Source organism: Anguilla anguilla, chromosome 4 (assembly GCF_013347855.1).
Source record: "Anguilla anguilla isolate fAngAng1 chromosome 4, fAngAng1.pri, whole genome shotgun sequence".
Taxonomy (NCBI): domain Eukaryota; kingdom Metazoa; phylum Chordata; class Actinopteri; order Anguilliformes; family Anguillidae; genus Anguilla; species Anguilla anguilla.
In genome coordinates, this window is record NC_049204.1 from 38,170,747 (window position 1) to 38,190,190 (window position 19,444).

The window sequence follows — 19,444 nt, forward strand, 5'->3', positions numbered from 1 at the left end:
AGGACATGCTGCACAGCTGCACCTTAAACCAGCTCTGGAATATGCAGGACAGATTAACAGGCCCCACAAGGATTTCACCGTGACACGAAAGATTTTCACCTCGTTTCTGAACAAATTCTGAAATCACTTTGTCTTTAAACGTTGAATTTGAATAAGGGACATTATATTCATTTGAACAATAATACCAGAAACAAAAACATACATACCATGGGTGACTTGTAGTATCTGTGTAATATGTTGATGAAGTCTGTGATTGTTAACATTCCTGGAATACAAAAAAAAAAAAAAAAAAAGAAAAAAGTCAGAAGGTCAAAGTCAGCCGGGATGATTACACTGGACTGGACGCGTGTGAAGCACGATGGCGGCAGGAGTCACACGCAGGCGGAAGAATCCCGCGTCAGCCGGGAGCCGAGGGACTCTAAGTAGGGCAACGAGGCCTGTGACGTGCTCCTCGCTCCCGAGCCGCGCCGGGCCTCTCTACGGCAACACAAACCTTCGGCGGGAGGGTTCAGTGGGGCTGGGACTGAGCTGTGCATGGTGGAGGGGGGGGGGGGAGGTGGTCATCCTCACTGTATCCACACCGCCTGGACTTGACGAGATCCTGCTTCGAGCGTGACGAGACCGTCGGCACAGACGCCACCCATGCTAAATCGGAGCGAGTCACCGCGGGAGTGCTATTACGCACCAGTTAGAACAATTTTGAAAAAAACATCGCCTTCGCATTTAAAAACGCTGTTCACGAGCGCGGCCGTCAGGCGGAGAGAAAGATGAGAGCTTCTCCGTGTCGTCAGCCTGCCTCCGGGTGATTACAGCTGTCTGTGATTTATTGCAGAACGTTGCATAATTAACTCCGCGTCCTGTTCCCGTCTCCCCGGGAGGAGGGGGAGGGGCGCTCGCCTCCATCATGAATAAGTAAACAGGAACAAAACTGACTGCCTGTTAAAACGGGATCCTGCTCTGAAGTCTTCAGATTGTGGGTGCGAGGCACTAAGTGTTCTGTGAGAAAATCTGGGCTCTGCCCTGCAGCCTCATCCCACTCCTCACTGAGCTGCACAGGCATCTGTCAGCAGCACTGATTAGTAAAATCATACACACATCTATAGTGCATAAAACTGTAAGCCCACAACAGTGAACTACAGTGAGACAATCCACTGGCTGTATTTATGGTGTGTAAACCTGGAGCAGTGAACTACAGTGAGACAGTCTACTGGATGTATTTACGATGTGTAAACCCAGAGTAGGGAACTACAGTGAGACAGTCTATTGGCAGTATTTACAGTGTGTAAACCTGGAGCAGTGAACTACAGTGACAGTCTACTGACTGTATTTACGATGTGTAAACCCAGAGTAGTGAACTACATTGAGACTGTCTACTGGCAGTATTTACAGTGTAAACCCAGAGTAGTGAACTACAGTGAGACAGTCTACTGGCAGTATTTACAGTGTAAACCCTGAGTAGTGAACTACAGTGAGACAGTCTACTGGCAGTATTTACAGTGTGTAAACCCAGAGTAGTGAACTACAGTGAGACAGTCTACTGGCAGTATTTACAGTGTGTAAACCCAGAGTAGTGAACTGCAGTGAGACAGTCAACTGGCAGTATTTACAGTGTGTAAACCCAGAGTAGTGAACTGCAGTGAGACAGTCTACTGGCAGTATTTACAGTGTGTAAACCCAGAGTAGTGAACTGCAGTGAGACAGTCTACTGGCAGTATTTACAGTGTGTAAACCCAGAGTAGTGAACTACAGTGAGACAGTCTATTGGCTGTATTTACAGTGTATAAACTCAGAGCAGTGAACTACAGTGAGACAGTCTTCTGGCTGTATTTACATTGTGTAAACATGGAACAGTGAGACATGACTGAATTTACAAAGTATAGACAGTGACACAGTGTACTAACTGTATGTACTGACAGTATAATTCAGGAGCTGTAGACTAACACTAGAGAGAGCAACTGCATACTGTCTAAAGCAGGATCAGTGGGCCAGCGCTAGCGAGTGAGACATTGTTTTGGCTGTATTTACTCAGACGATTTCAATAGCGCTCTTCTGAGAACACCGACATCCAGCATTCTGTCTCTCACAGGAGGAGTATTTATATCAGTCTCCATGACACTGGCCCACATAACAGAGCACAAAGAGGAGAACCAGGAGAGGGGGAGAGAGGAACGAGGGATTGAGAGATGGAAGGAGAGTGAGAGAAGAAGAAATGAATGAGGGAGATGTTGATGAGAGGGGGGAAGGGGGAGTGGAGAGAGGGGGGAAGAGCAGGAGAATGGGTAGTGGTGAGAGAGGGACACCAAAAGGTATGGGGAAAAAAGGGGAAAAGGTAGATAGAGGTCTAGGGAACTGCATTACTTCAGGATAGTATAAACTGGATCTGACATAACAAACACTGGAGTCGAACCAAACATTTTGATCAGCATTTTCATCATATGGTTCCATGAACTGCTGATCCAGACAGCAGCAGTCTCCTCCATGTCCAGGGTCAGGACTACAGACATTTATGAAACAGCATGCTACCAATATGTCCAAAAGAATACCCTTGACCTTCAGGCCCCAGCGAGGATCGAACTCGCGACCCCTGGTTTACAAGACCAGTGCTCTAACCACTGAGCTATGGAGCCCTACCTAGCATACTGCTTTCTTTCAAGGTTTAAAATGAACACACCCAAGGAACAAGTCCTACAACTGCGTCACCACTCAGGCAACAGGAAAAAAATTAGTGTCACCTAGGGTGGCAATACCCATCAGGGGAGTGTCTTTTGTGTGTCATGTGCTCCTGAAGTACATGAGTAGGTACCTCTGCTAGCAGACTATTAGTCAAGTTTCTCTGAGGTACATTAATTGTACCACAGAGAAACTTGATTAGTCAAAGAAATTCTAGCCTGCTAACTGAGGGATTGCCTGGTGCCTGCTCGTGTACTTCAGGAGCACAATTTGCACACAAAAGCCCTGAGGGCTGATGGGTGTTGCCTCCCTAGATGACACTAATTTTTTTCCTGTCACCTGAGTGGTGAAGCAGCAGTAGGCCTTGTTCCTTGGGTGTGTTCTTTTTATACGTTGAGAAGAGAACAGCACAACAGGTAAGGCTCCATAGCTCAGTGGTTAGAGCACTGGTCTTGTAAACCAGGGGTCGCGAGTTCGATCCTCGCTGGGGCCTAAAGGTCAAGGCTACACTTTTGGACACATAGGTAGCATGATGCCTCATACATTTTCGCAATCCTGACCGACCGTGGACATGGAGGAGATTGCTGCTGTCTGTATCAGCAGTTCATGGAACCGTTTGATCAAGCCAGGAGGTGTAGATCAACAGGTTTGCTTTAACTCCAGTGTCCATTATGTCAGATCCAGTTTGTACCATCATGAAGGTCATGAGTAAGAGTGGAAGCGTGACACTCGATACTGTTTGATTTGTAATTATCTGGCCAGGAGAAGACAGAACAGCAGTTACCGATGCCTTTAAGTTCCCAGGTTGATGGATAGAACCCCTTTAATCAGCACACAAATGCACATTCTCACTCTGCATTCTCACTCCTTTTTATCTTTTTACTTTAGTCATACATGGTGCTGTAGTGAATTTCCAAACTTCAGAGGCTACATGAAATGCTTCTGGGGAAATAAACATCACCACTTGAGTCATATCTGTTGGGTGTGGATATGACAGCCAACCAGTAGCTATGCCACAAAGGCAAAAAGAAAACTGATAGGCCACATGATAACAATTACTAATGCGCTCAAAAAAAATTTGATAATAAAAGTTATGGTATATTTCCCAGTCCTATGCTGTATGTCCTTTTTCTGTAAAATTCAAGTGGCTCTTGCTGCACAATAGTATCGCAGATCCACTTCTTAGCCTCGACCAAAACAGATTTACTCCATTGTCAGACTAAACGTGAAAACAGTAAAAAACCTCAATTCAAATCCTCCGGCAGAACTGCATATCTGACTTCCCACAACATACCATAAACATCTGAATACACTTAAATGAATACACGTGAATTTAAAATCCAATTTAACATCTGACATAAAGCCTTTTTGAACATTTCTGTTTCAGACCACCCTCTACACACACATTTCCATTGGGTTGTTGGTGTCATTGTTTGTATTAAATTTTACCACAGTTTCCATGAGTGAAAATTAAATTAACCTTGTTTAAGAGTCTTTACACAGCTGCCATCATCTCTTGGTTTACACAGCTGCCATCCATTTGTTGGTTTGCACCTCTTCTGTATGCAGCTGCACTGTAATACTTTTATTACCAGCGCTGCCCTATTTACTGTTTGAGCTGTGGAGAAAAACTAATGCTCATTTGAGAACAAGGCTGCAATTTAATTTAACCTATTCTCATTTCTTTAATCTGCTGTTCTTTCCATTGTTCTGTATATTGCTCTGTAATCCAATCCTAGACACAACAGTCATAAGTCCCAACAATGACAGAAGAATTCCTGCCGTTTTGATGATTGATCTTTGCTTAATGGGTGCTCTGGTCCGGGGGAGATTAACAGGAGCTTTGGCGGAAACGGCCCGCCCACGACGCCGCCTACAGCCCGTCGCCCAGCTGCGGCCCGGCAGAGCGTACACCGCCCGTGCTTTCACATCTAATATCTTGTGCCGTGTGTCAAAAGCACCCGCTAATGTCAATGGCTCTCTCATCAGGTCCACTACTTGCTGCCTGTCTTGCCTTGGCAAGTGGTCTACCCAGTCCTTCAGGAGCCTCACATTTATAGGCCTGTTTGAGGGGTGCAGTTGCCGCTTGGGGGCAGTGCGGCTTGATGGTTAAGGAACTGGTCTTGTAACTACAAGGCCGTAGGTTTGATTCCCAGGTGGGGCACTTCTGTTATAATGTATAACAAAGCACTTGAGCTGTTTCATTAAATATCCAGCCATATAAACAGACTGTATCTAAAAGACTGTAGTTCTTTAAGCTGCTCTGGGTAAGAGTATGCGCTAAATATAAATGGTCACATGTGCTGTGACTCCAGGATGCCAAGCCACCAGGAGGTATGGCTTGCACCAAACCACTTAATATGACATGTCATTTACTGACCAATAAAATCAACTTCATTGGTCCTTGAGGTCTGCCTGTCTGAAATGTAGCTGTGCCATATCCGTTTACAGCCGGATAATCGCTAAAAGCTATTTTAGTCCATTTTCCAGCCTGACGGCACAACAGCTGTGCCCAACAAAGGATTTGAGCCCGCAGACTCTCCCTGGTGCAAGTCAGGTCCTTTTCCCACAATGCCCCGCTGTCACTCCGTGATGCCACTTCCCCTGCTTCCATTAATAATTTAGAGAGCCAGCAGCGGTTTGCTTTGAGCATGAGTGGTTCAGACGGGTTAGGGTTAGGCAGTACACACTGAGGACACCTATAGGCAGGAAGAAGGGATGCACCAAAACCTTGCCTGCAGGCAACGAGAGGGCAGGACGTAGAGTGGCATAAAGACAGCATCCCCATCAGTCTCAAGACTGGTGGCAAATTGAGAAATTTGTTTGTTCTATTTTTCATTTTGAACTGGAGCACCTCTTGCCGTATTCCCTTGCTGCCATCTATGCCCCATGTGACCAGATAACCTCTTTTACTCCCAGTGCATCACTTTCTGATTCATAATTTTTTGCTGACCTTTTTGCTAACTGGCCAGAAGAACTAAATCGATATTTCCAATTATTTATTTTTTTACATTCACATCTTTCTAAATGCCATAGCATAGACGTGTGCAGCAGACATTAGCTATGTCAGCATGCATTTTAATATTTGGTTACAACTTGACAGACTGTGTCTAATTATGGCAAAATGTGCAATCTATAACTATGCATGCATGAATACAGCAGAGATCAGTGTGCACGTAATATGGCTAGATTTAAAACCTGTAATTGTAAAGGTTTGTGTAGTTACCGACATGCGAATGGGTTTCCACATTAGAGGGATGGATTGAGGTCAGTTTGCCATCCCACGGATGACATCACTGGCCTCTGATGCTCACAGACTTGAGCGGGCACGCAGGCAAACGTACGCATCAGCCGCAAAGACACGCTTGTCAGCAGACGGTCGCGCGTGTCGGAGGGAACGTGCTACAGTGCATCACATCTACCCACCCCCCTCCCCCGTCCCCCCACCCCCGCCATTACATAAGGGCTACCGCTTCGGCAGATGGCCTAGATGGCAAAGCAGGGATGCGCAGTAAACGCTCAAAAGGAGAACAGAGTTGCCCAGTCAGATATTTAATACAAATTAATATCATTTAATATAAAGCTCTCTCTCTTTTACAATTACAGGTTGTACTTGTAAAAGAGAGTGAGATAGCCATATTATGCACACACTATTCTCTTGCTGTATTCATGGATACATACAGTTAGAGAGGCCGTGTTTGGCATAACTAGACACAGTCTGTGAAGTTGCAAAAATATATTTTATTAGTACCAAATATTAAAACACATAGCTAGTGTCATCTGTACACTTCAATGCAATCTGACATGCAATCTCCCCCATTTCTCTCTCCCACTCTCTCAATTCACTTTATTTTTATTTGTATAGTGCATTTTACAGAGGCACTGTCACAAAGACCATTTACGGTGGGAATACAAAAGAAATTGGCGAAAAAACCAGGCATTCACCCTCAAAACACTCTTTCCCCCACTCTCTCTCTCTCACACACACACACAGACACACACACACACACACACTTTCTGCGAGGCATGCTCTTCAAACAGCGAGTTTTTCGTTGCGTCGTTAGCGTGCTGACTCACCTTTGCTCACACAGAGCTGGGCATGCGCACTCTCTCTCGGCCAGGCCCCCATCAGGAAGGCGAGGCTTTAATGAGTCTGACCCCCCCCCCAAAACCCCCCTGACGCATCCTGCTATTTTCGGTGAGCACATCTGCCAAGTTTAGCGGATACGGCTGTGTCAGGGCTTCGAGCCGAACTCAGGAGAGCGAAGGGGTCTCAGACGCTCTTCCTGCTCCATCACTTCCTATCTCTCCAAGGTTACGGTCGGCAGATCTTAATTACAGCGTCTCGCAGCCGTCTTACAAGAAAGGCCTGTTTCTTTTTACATGGCTAATTTCCAATACATTGTAATTCTCTTTTGTTGCTCGCTGTAGTCAAAAAAGACCCTATTACATAAGTCTGCTTGACTGCTTTTACAAGTGCAAGCCAAAACACATTTTAATAATATGTGAAAAGATGGCAGCAGCAGTAATTAAACAGGACCTGTCATGCCAATGGCTTTCTTGCATATGACAAAAAATACACATGGGGGGCCGCCTGCCACAATTCCATTACGAGACCTCTACAAATATGTGGACGTATAACCTGGCGTAAAAAACCACTCCTTGAAATCCTGTCTTGGAACGTGACACTTCGGAACAGGCTCTGCAGAGGCACAGACCCCGCCCCTTCGCTCGCACCATGCTGTACCACTGGCTCACAGAGACGTGATGTCACAGATTATGGCTGCTCTGCCATGTATGGGAGCAGCTAATCAGCCCGGGTGGCAAAGGCCTCCTTATTTTGCCCTAGGTCGATGCATCTGAGGTATGCGCTGCTAGATAACACCAGTGAGGGGTGCCAAGGAATGTTGCAATGGCAACACAAATAAAATTTGGACACGTCAATGCACGCACAACCTACAGCAAAGGCCCTCAATCCTAATCCGAGAGCGACACCTGGCTGGCTGGTAATCACCTTCAAGTCATATTAGGTAACCAATCCAGACCCAGGAAACCAGCAGAGGAGAGTTAACAGATCAATTAAAATGGTTGACTGTAATCACTGAGTTAAGCACTGGTGTGACAATAAAAACCAGCAGTTCCTGTGGCTGAAGTCCCTGATCTAGAGAGATAAGCAGGGTGGTTGTGTTGTGTGCTGTCGCAACCCGTGTCATCATTGTGAATGACGGCCTTGTTCTTTAACGATTGTCTGCATAAACGGCTCATGAAAAGTGTGCAAGCTTGAGAGAGAGAGAGAGAGAGGAAGAGAGAAAAAGGGAGAGAGAGTGAATGACACGGTACTTACCCACAAAGCTTTGCTTCTTGGTCTCCCACAGCGGAGCTGCTCGGACTCCATTGGCCACCAGAGCGAAGAATGCCTTCTTGACCTGCAGGAGAGGATGGGCCAAAGCTCAGCGCTCGTCATCGCCCCCAACAGGCCGTGAGTTCCTTGGCACTAACTCGAGCTGTCATTTCTCTTTAAATCCTGAGCCCGGCCTTTCGCTCCATAAAAGCGAAAGGGGAGCGAAGACATTTTGCAAAGGTTACGATGAAAGCAGTGTTACAGACCACATTCAGCTACCACTGTTTTGCAGTAACCTACAGAGGGCGCAGTTTCTCTCCCTCCTGCCCTCTGAGTGCGCACTGGGGGAGGGGTGGGTCTGCCTCAGTACACCTCGCATTACATAACATTACATTTTATTTGGCAGACGCTTTAATCCAAAGCAACGTACAATAAGTGCATACCGAAGGTCACTGAAACAAATACAAATGCAGATCAGATACAGTACAACTACAGTTCTATCATAAAGTAGCGGCCATCCACAGCCATGAACATCAAGTCTACTTCACACAGTAAAGCTACCTCCCGTGACCAGACGGACGGGTACCCACCAGTACTGCCCAGCCCTCCGCCCCCTCCATTACCAAGCTGCTTTCGGGTCCGGAAAATCACAGCTAATCTGCACACATCTATGCTCGTTAAACAATGTCTGCCCCTCGAGCAGAATGTAAAAAGTAAACACAACAGACTCTTTGAACAGTGAATGCCTGCGCTACTCTGGTTCCGCTCCGTAGCCGACGCATGACTGTGGCGGGGGCCGCGGGTGTGTTTTTGTGGAACCAAAGCTTCGATGCGACCGCTTGCGGTCGGCGGCCTTGCACATCACCTGCCCATTGGGCAAGGCTGACCCAGTGGTAAGAATGTGTCAGCGGTTGAACCAAACGACAGATGCAGGGTCATGGGACCGCGATGCAGAGAAGCACAGGGGCGGGGGGACGTCCGAAGAACACAAATGCACTGCGGGAGTTGCAAACGGCACTCTGGGAACACGCTCTGGCCATAAAATGAATGTGCTGTTGGGTTCACATTTAGTGCTTCCTGCTTCTTCCATTACAGTGAGCAGTATGGCCTCCTTTATGGCTCATTATCCCTATTGCTGTATAGAGGAAAGAGTTATACAGTAATCAGACAGTACAAGTCTTTGGCATGCTAAGGTTTTCAATCGGTGCACTTTGAAACTTTGAAATATATATCTTTCTATTCTCCCAGTTACTTATGTTCATTTATCACCAAAATCAAGGTGAAGTATGGGTGTGTGTGTGGGGGGAGAGAGAGAGGGAGAGGGAGAGGGAGAAGGAAAAGGAAAGAGGGGGAGGGAGAGGGGGAGAGAGAGAGAGAGAGAGAGCAAGACAGAGAGAGAGAGAGAAGAGGGCAGGTCTGTTTGTCCACACTGCTCAAGTTCCCATTCACAGGGCATCTTGTGCAGCTGCACTGCACATCAGAGGCTCTGAAATCTAACTGCTGACATATGGACCCCACAGAGCTGGAGCCCTCGGGCTTCCAGAAACCTGCCGGTGACCCAATCGCTGTTGTCCACAGCCCCAGCCAACGCAGGAGGAATAAAAACACACGGGGGATGGCTCTCTAATCCTCCCAGCCCGTCTGCCCGGCGGACATGTTGAGTCAAGCTGTGTGCTCTTTACTCACAGCCAGGTGAACAGGACCTCAGCGCAGCTGGCTCTAGGACAGGACCCACTCACACCGACCGGCCTGTCTGGACCGACGACGCAAAGCTTGTGCACCCCAACACATACCGGCACAGCTCTGGACCTTTTGGTGCAGCGCTGCTGTGTGATGACTGTGGCCCTTGGGGTGCTGTTTTTTTTAAGCACAATAACAATCGGCGCTGCCATAGCGACCCTCCAAGCGTTCAGAGGCTGCATTAAATGTTTCTGGGAAAAGAAACATTATCATGTGATGTGTTTTTTCGATAGAGTGGTGATTGTTTTCCCCCCAGAGGCATTAAACACGGCCTCTGAAGTTCCTTTCATCATAGTTCAGGCTCTGATGTCTAATCATTCTATTTCCTGCATTCAAGTGAAGAAAGAATAGACCATTTTGTTGATCTCCCACCTCTCTGTGTGCTCTCAATGCACAGCTGGCTCAAAATTTCCAGAATGCACTACGAAAGTAGTCACAGCCGCTATCTGTTAGTATGAGGCTAGTCATAAGCTGGCCTACCTACATATTTAGTTTTTTTAAAGACTGAGCAACTACAATGCGATTCACCAGAGTTACTCATTTTAATCCACAAGGAGCAGGAGAAATTCAATACACAGAGCCAGTCAGTTAACTGTTACGGTAAAGGGGAGGGACAAGAGATTGCATTACAGCTGCAACGCTAGCTTAATTTAATAAACAAAAAAAATCCTTTTTGTCTCCCATGGCCATTGTTAAAGGCTGATTTTGAGAGCATGAATGTTTAATTTTTTTCCCCTTTCTCTGCTATGGAACACGAGCATCTCCACGGTTGGCCGACCAGACCAGTGGAAACTTTTGGCGGGGGCGCCGCGACTTGCTCCAGGGTGGCGGCACACAGGTCTTTGAGGAGCCATGGATCGGTTTCCATAGACACAATCTGCACGCCCTTTGAGATACGAAAAGGAAAAAAAATAAACTATCAAACGAGGGGAGGAGAGCAGTAGCGGGAGATAAAAGACGGCAGGAATGCTCTTTATCTCAGACACATAAAATATTTAGCAACATCGACACTACAAACAGCACACGTTCAAAATGGACGCAACACAAAAACAAATGCTAAAAAGCCGAAGGGCTAGAACACTTGGTTTTTGTAAGAGGTTTTAATAAAGGAAGACAAAAATCATAATAGTAGCTGACAAATTTACATGTTAGGGGGCACAGGGATTTTGCTGATCTACAACACCACAAAGAAAACACTTTAGAAGACCATCTTATTAAAAAATATGTCAGCTAATGCAAGGGAAGCCCGGTATCTTCAAAATATGTCAATAAATACAAAAATTCCAAGTTTTTTTAACATGATGTCTGTGTGTATGTGTGTATGTATGTGTGTGTATGCGTATGTGTAGGTGTGCGTGTGTGCGTGTGTGCGTGTGTGCGTGTGTGTGTGAGTATGTGTGTGTGTGTGTGTGTGTGTGTATGCATGTGCGTGTGTGTGCGCGTGTGTATGTCTGCCCCTGGAGCCCTGGAGGATTAAAGAGTACACTCCTTTCCTTCAAATTTACAGCCATTTAATATGTTTCTCCTATCAGGTCAAGAGGTCACACACAGCCCTGTTTGCATATTAGGGTTTAGAAGATTAAGCAAAAGAAGAAAGAGTTCAGATGTTCTGGGATTTCACCACTGGGAGAGAAATGGGGAGGTGTTTAAACCCAGAACATTCTAACTAGAGTTCCTTTCCACCAACTGTTAAATTACCTTTGGCCTTTTGGCTCACACATTTAACTCAATTAAATTACATCTTCAGTTATTATTTTTAAATTGCCCAGGATATCTCAAAATAAGAGATTTGCACACAGTAATTGCAGTCACAGTGACACCATTGGTCAATGTTAATGAAAACACCTTTAGTGAATGATGATGAATTATCAAATTATCAATGTGACTTAAGCAGGTAATTAACTTTAATGCACTGCTTCATTTTCAAGATTTAACATTTTTCATTTCAAAAAGATTTCTTACTCTACCCAGGTGCATTAAAACAGCACAGTACCTACTTGCAATGTTGTGTCGAAGACAACAAGTTTTGAGCTGGTTGGAACGATGTCGTAGCACTTGTGGGACTTCATAAAGCGCATGTAAATGTCACTCTCTGATTCTTCAGCAGCTGCTGAGACAAAGAAACAAAAATACAAAAAACATCAGCAAACCTCTGTAACTATTCTCAATCTTTTCATCATTACATTTTTGTACTAGAGCACAGTACATTTAACTTTTTCTTGAAACTTAATTCTATCCAGTGCACAATTCTTGGAGGAAAACAAAAGTTTCACAAGGTCAAATTCTCCAAGATTCAATTAAACATTTAATGCAATAAAATAATTACTGTAAAAACGATATAACAACTTTCTCAAATGAAATACAGAAATTTAATTGTAAATGAATTATAGCTTTAGGGCAAAAAACCAAAAATGAATAAAATGTAGGAATATAACAGATGGATTTGGATCTCTTTCCCATAATATCTTAAGAGACACAAATCTAAGACTAAATGAATACCTCTCCTCTTAATGGAGTCTAGCAGCAGATATGCTTGCACACGACCATTAACAGATTCTGCCAGATGTGACTACATTCACAAAGAATTAATATATTCTACTCTAATGCACTTGAACTAAGACATTTCTGTAAATGTCTATTAATCTACTGCTATGAGACTCCACCATGCTGTAATATTGCTAGATAGATGGATTTCCTGCTTGGACGAAAAGTAAAAAGCCAGCTCAGAGAAAACCAAGACAAGTAAGAGACCTTCCTACCATCATCGACACAAGAACAAATACTCTGTAATCACAAGGATCACATTAACAAATATTTTGTCTGCATGCTCTAATTCGTCTGTTTTCTGTGCTGTACAGTCTTTATAAACAAAGTTTTATTGTAAAACACTGAACAAACAGCAAAACAAACATTTTAATATAGTAGTTCAATTAATCTGAATATGGACTTCAAATATACAATTATTTCAGTGCAAAGGCACTTTAAATGCATAGCTAACATTTCACACACTGTAGCATGTGATTTTCTTATTAAAGAGGGCAGATAAAACAGATCAGTTAAGGAGCTAGTAGTATTAGTAATCTCTTAGAAAATACTTGGAAACTTCTTGTTAAATGATGGACAGCAGATTGAATTTTCTCTGAATGGGTAGAAATAACATAGAATCCCCATGAAGTAGAACAAAATAGACCAAGACAAAATGTATATGAATGAAGGGTTACAGTCAAGTCAATGCCTCTATTAAGCTGTAAATAAAAGGACAGAAAGTAAACAGTAGGGGGTTGGGGGGAGCAGTGAATTCAGTCCACAGCTATTTTCTCCCTTCTCTGCTGACCGCCCTGGTTGCTATAGTAATTCTTACAGTAGTATTCCACCAGCCAAAAAGCTCCTGGTGAGCGTCCCAGACAACAGAGAGCCCGTTTGTTTCCCGCAAGATGAGGACACGGTGGGGGCTGTCTTTTCTCAGGTCAACGACAATCCTCCCAACTCGTCGAGCACTTCCTACGGTCTTGTCTCCCAGGCGAGTTTAGCACAAGGTAGTTCTGCCGTCATCGTGCGGAGCGTTGCATCGGAGCGGTGACCTGCGTTTGCCGACTGCGCCTTCGCGAAATGCCGTGTCCACTCGTGTTGCTGACGCGAGATGCTTCTGACGCCTCCGCCGGCCCCTCTACGCTGTACTCTCCCCACAACCGTGCGTCAGCCGGCAAACCTACATATGGCTGCGGCTGTCCAGCACAAACCCCTTTTGTTGCTGTTATATAATGGCATTGCATTGGTCGGTCGCTAGGAAAAGACGTCACTTGGCTGAGGGCAGAAGGGTTTTCCTGGATAGCTTTCCTGACAGCTGTAGGTTGGCACAACGTTTTCAGTGCTAAGCTCTCCCTACTTAGCCGGTAGCGCCACACTGATCCCAAAGCCTGCCGATATACTGTCCCCCTCCATCTTTCTGTTGGGTTCCTCCAACATCGCTCATTTTCTGCACACTCTCAAAACCACGGGACATTGACTTCAAAGCGTCAGACTTATTTCAAAATGACAAATGTAATGAAGTTATAGGCCTGGAACCATCCATGTCTTTTTTTAACAGCACCATTCAAAAATGCAAATCCGGAAGTATTTTTAATAAGGAGGAGGTATATTAAAGTTTGAATTTCATCCTGCAGACCACACGCATTATATCTGATAAAGGCCCCTTACACTCACTACTGCTGTAAGGTCTGAACACAGCCACAGTAACAAACCACATCCCACACACATAGCAAATTATAATGCGGGCTAGTCATCGCCATGTCGAAATTCAAGAAATAGGCTTTTAACAACGTAAAGATCCATTAATCTGACCCGCACATCATGAAAAGCATAGACTTTTTGAAGTTTGGGATTACGTTGAGATTAACTAGGGATAATTAATATACTTGGTAATCTAGCAAAACAAATGAAAGCATTGCTATTATTGTTAAACAATCCTCATAGGTCATGCCCTTCCTACACATGCATGTGTGTAGCCAAAGTAGAGCAGAATGTGCCATCAGTGGAAATATCTTCATGCTACAACTGGTCACAACGAAAAGTGAAACTTAATATTAGATAGTGAATTTTGTCAAAGCAGGCTTTTGAACATTTTTTTTATTTTTTGAATTGCACAAAGAAGGCCAGAGCTTTGTGCTAGCAACACCACTGAGACAGGGATGTGAAATATTGAAGTGTTAACTTACCCAACAAACTATGACAAACGATTCACTGAAGAGGCCTAGTCTTTTGGTTCCACATACAACAAAGCCATGATTATTTACATTAAGCAATTTCAGGATGTGTCAGGAGCCATAATTAAAAGCCTCTATTGTGCTACTGTGTCAGCAGACACTAAAAAGGTCATGCCATTTCAGACTACACTTCCTGAGATCAATGCCTGCAGCAGGGACTCTATGAAGCTATAGAAACAATAACACCACCACCAGGCCATCTTAACGCCAGCACTAGAGGCACCTGAACTATAAGCTAAATGCTCACCTGGTCACACAGGTCAGCACAGGTTAACAGTGAAAGTCAGATAAAGCACACTGCAAAAATCTTACACATGTAGGGTCAGTTATTCAGTCAAGGGCATGAAAGCACAGCAGGTCCCCGTAACACCGATTATACTGGACTGTAAATTGTGTGCATCAGACACACAACATAGCCTATTTTCAAGATCAATTATACAAAATTATAAATGCCTAAACTTAATCTTTGGTTTCCATATTGGACCTAGGGAGACAGGATCTAATCAGTTGTCAAACAAACTTTTTTGCATTTTTTTTTTTACACTCTCAAAAGCAAAAAAAAAATTGCAGTTGCAATATGCAATCCATCAATCAAGACCATTGATTTGCTGTTACCCAATTTCCCGTGCTGAGAGGGCTAGCTATATCAAATTAATTCTAATGGAATGATTGACTCTCTTCTGCTGAAAAACATGTTTGTTTGTAAAGCCCATATCTTGGGCTGCAAAAAAATGAAACTGTCTCTTCAACCATACAAACATCTCCAGCTCATCAGGTTTATAAACATTCCATTTAAATTTTGGTCTGTTGTCCCGTTCAAACCCAGACCAGGGAGACAGTGGTGACAGTGGAATAGTGGGCCAGAGTGACACCAGACAGGCAGTTAACCTCAAAAACACTGAAGAAGGAATGCCAGGCAGTATACCGGAAGCAAGCAGAGAACTCCCTAAAAGGCAATTACCAATCCAAACACAGACAGATCCCAAGACTATGGAAAAACACTATATGCTCACTGCACCACAGGAAACACTAAAATGGATACCATTCAATCCAGAACCGCATCAGCAGATCTACAACGTAGATCAATTTATGGCACAGATGCGATACAAGTCAAATATGTTAAAATATTTGTGTTTATTGATTTATTTTTCTTTAAAATTCTTCTTTTAAATATTCCAGAACACACCAGATTAATTTAAGTATAGGGTACTTTATATACAAATTTTCAGAAAATATAAAACATTTGATTCTGCTAGTTTTTGCTTATGCTCAGCACTCACGATTCACGGTTTGGAGGAGAACACTGAGCCAAATATTGACCATCAGTTGATACTTGCCCAAGAGCCAGGCTGCAGCGCAAACCAAAACCATTCTTCGGAAACTGCTAATCTAGAAAATTAAAAGGTGGTCACTGAGACAAGAAACAGTAGCGAAGCCTGCCTCTAGGATATATGCAGCAATTTGCTGTGATGTCAGGTCACAGCCAGTTTCAAAGACAAAAAGCTAATGAAATCACAGAACAGACAGCTATATGACATTGTGTCAGCACGTTTAAAACGCTACTAAATAAATGAATTACATAAATAAACAACTTGTATTGTCGTTAAGATTTATGCTGTAGCCTAACTGCATTAAATCATACCAATGTCTTCGTTAATATAGTAATAAGGTCAGTTTAGTTCTCAAGCCTACGATGTATAACAAAGCAGCATGACTATAATGATAATTGGTAGACTATAGGCTACTGGCTGCAAATTGGGAGAGATTTCAGGGAGGACTCCGATCGTCAGAAGACGAAAAAACGACGACAGCAAACGCGTCATATCACGCCGTACCTGAAGCCAACAGGTTCACTCAGAGATGACGACAACTGAATCCCCTCGGATCCGAGGAATCCCTGCATCACACTCCTCATTTTCGAGCATTAGTCCACCCACTTAAATCGAGATAGGATCTATTCTCTAAATTCATAGGCTACGGGAGAGGAACGACAGGATTGGTGCTGTATGAGGCACTACAGCCAGCTACTATAATAAAGCTTAAACGCAGGGAAACGATAGCGCTGCGTTTGAAATGGATTCACAAGATCCAGACGTTAGGCTGTTTCTACCGTTAAAATAACTACAGGTCAATTCAAACGGATTTTTTTTTCTATAGAATGTGTTTAGACCCTCAGTTTTACTGCCAACAAAATTGTTAATATAGGCTACTTCAATTATAATGCTGTGCAAATTGTGTGTAGCCCATTTAATAGTTACGCCGACATGCGTTTATGACAATTTTATTATCTACAACTGCAATATTCATGACGAATATTCTTGGGCTATCGTCAGAAAACCTTTGATTTGCGTTTTACCTCCGGTACAACTATCGGTACTTGCATTACAGTATTAGTCTAGCCTACATTTTTACAGTAGGTGGAGAATTGACTGAGTCCGGCTAGCCCCGACATTTAATAAATGCTAGTAAAAAAAATCTATGAACCAAGTGATTAATCCATTTGCCAAACCAGAAGATGTAACGTTACACCACTTAATTTATACTTACACTTATTTAAGCATCGATCATGTTTGCAAGTCGTTTAATTCTGTTGACATAACGGTGTGTTCGATGACAATAACATCTCAATGAGCAAAGGCTTACCTTCGTCGTCTAGTTCAAGCTTCTCCAGCATACCTTCAGCTAAACCGTGGACCTGTGGGCGAGAAGCAGGCGGACAAAGTCAACAGCCGGCTTGCAATCTCCAATTCCCCGCTCTCTCTCTCTCTCCCTCCACAGACAACCGGTAAAAAATAGAAATTATATCTGCTGCTGATTGAAGTTGGCAGCCCCGGAGGCCGCTTGACAAAGTTAAGCAAAGGGTGATGAAGACGGCGACTCTGTAACCGAGTATATCTGTTCCGCTGTCAATAGAGTTGCAACAATTCAGACACTCATGCTCTATATGGCGTGGAAACTTGTATTGGGTATGGACGACTTGACAGCCTGCAGCCCAGAAATTCCCCTTCAGTGCAGTAGCAGAGCCAAAGAGACCGGCGTGCAGACTTTTTACCGAAATAAAGTCAGCTCAGATCACATTCATTTAAACATTCTTTCGTCAGTGACTTCAACGAGAGTAAAACGTTCCCATGGACGCGCTGCTTTAATTCCTCACGTAAAACATTAATAGACGGCATAACCCCCCGCTCAAGGTGGCAGTGGAACATTCCAGTTTGCTGCAGTCGTAATGAACAATGCTCTCATTTGAGCTCAACCACCCAATCCAGCACCAGAGGGCGATGCCAACCCCAGCGCGAGTGGAAAAGCCCAAACACTTTCAATAAATTAAATATAACGGTGCAAGGGGCAGCGGTTTATTACCAGCGTAATGGTTACATTTTGCCATATAGAGAATATGTGCCTGCTCAACGACAAAGCAAAATACATAGTACTGCGATTTGTTAAGTTTTTGTTCTTTAGGCGCTAAGTGCAGTTTCCCCCTGCACTTTAGCACAATCGGGAAGTTCTTTACCATATTAGGAAATCCCCTGTACCAACCCGTTGCCTAGCAGCAAAAAGCCAAGGGTTTCCTGAATCTGCGGTCATGGTTGAAGAACATTCAGACCCCCACGGTAGGTCTCCACCTTTTCCACCTTTGTGCACGTGCACACTAATGTGCAAATGTGTGCATCAAGATTCCATATGCTTTCCTCTAACCTATATGTGTTTCATCACTAGAATTTAGCAAACATGCCCTCAGTTCTTTCACTGAATCACTCTATGGACTTACTTTATTCAGTCAACTGTAAAAAGTGTGTTTCAGTAGCTCAGACATTCTGGTGCAGATGCACTTCGGGACATTCGTTTCAAAATTTCATTTGGAACAGGCAGATCCAATTATCCTCAAATTGACCCTTGTTTAACCCCAGAGTGGTGTGGTGCAGTGGGGAAAAGAAGGTCAAGTGGCAATTCTACTGTCATAATCTGTGAACAAATAGCTGAAATCGCACACTGGTGAAGTGCCATAATTTTCATGAGCTAAGGTGATGATTGACAGTGTGTAAAACATTACGTGTTGACAGCTTAGCTAAAAATACTCAGACGGCAGCGATGTCTGGAGTCTGCTCATAGTCTCGTTACAGTACAAAACAACAATTTCAGGGGTGTTGTTTAAACTATAACTTGGCTAATGTACCACCACGCGTACGCATGACTGCACCAATTTCTCTGAGAATTAGGAGCTCCACCGAACTGTTTATTCACGGCCGGGCAAGCACCACCTGCCGGATTTAGTCACAGTTTGGTGAGCTTCAATATTTCCCATGAAGGAACCGCTGGTTTTGGAAAAATTCAGCACTGAAAAATTCCACCATGATGAGTCAAGAGGGGTTTAGAAACCACCCAACAATGCAAGGGACCGTGTATACATAAACTGCTTTCTATTCTGATTTTTTATTTTTATTCAGAATTGTTAGGCTACTTGTGGTGTTGCATTTCCTTCCCATTATCAGACATTCCTTAAGCTTTTCCTGTAAGTGTCTGGTAGTCCGGGGGGTTTCCTTGGTTGAGCTCAGAAGTCACTTTAATGCAACTTCAAATTTTAATGTAACAAAGAAATGCTGAGATTTTTCAGCCTGATGTTATATTGATTTTCTTGTAATCCAGCCATTTAATTATAACTGAGGGCCTTGCAATTTATTCAGAATTAATGGAAAGTACATGACCAGTTTTTGCATATACTTTTTTATATACGTTTTTTTTTCTTAAATGGTCAAATGCTTTATGTTGCCTCCATTTTCCTAGTGATTTTCATCCTAACATAGCATTCAGGAACTTGCATCACCTTTGTGTAGATTAAATTACAATTACCATTACTCAAATTATTCAGCTCTGGGGCTTCCCTGAACCACAGTGAGAGCCATTATCTCCGAATGGAATACGCTTGGAGCAG

General features: G+C 43.8%; 1 protein-coding gene and 2 non-coding genes across 11 annotated transcripts in view; 1 reads left to right on the top strand and 2 right to left on the bottom strand.

The window, feature by feature from the left end:
- prkag2a (protein kinase, AMP-activated, gamma 2 non-catalytic subunit a) overlaps positions 1-19,444 on the bottom strand; it is a 109,695-nt gene that overhangs the window by 8,709 nt on the left and 81,542 nt on the right. For 5 of the 9 annotated variants that reach the window (XM_035413090.1, XM_035413093.1, XM_035413092.1 and 2 more), the window contains 4 exons: positions 17,158-17,209; positions 11,749-11,861; positions 8,015-8,096; positions 207-265 (listed from right to left, as the gene is read on the bottom strand). In XM_035413090.1, coding sequence (XP_035268981.1) covers positions 207-265; positions 8,015-8,096; positions 11,749-11,861; positions 17,158-17,209 — 306 coding nt within the window. Of the gene's footprint in view, positions 1-206; positions 266-8,014; positions 8,097-11,748; positions 11,862-17,157; positions 17,210-17,566; positions 17,721-19,444 lie in introns of those variants that run through there. The other 4 variants (XM_035413091.1, XM_035413099.1, XM_035413098.1 and 1 more) reach the window with 3 other exon arrangements.
- trnat-ugu lies at positions 2,555-2,627 on the bottom strand. Its single transcript has one exon. It is a non-coding gene; the product is annotated as a tRNA-Thr (tRNA).
- On the top strand, positions 3,091-3,163 carry trnat-ugu. The gene has a single exon. It is a non-coding gene; the product is annotated as a tRNA-Thr (tRNA).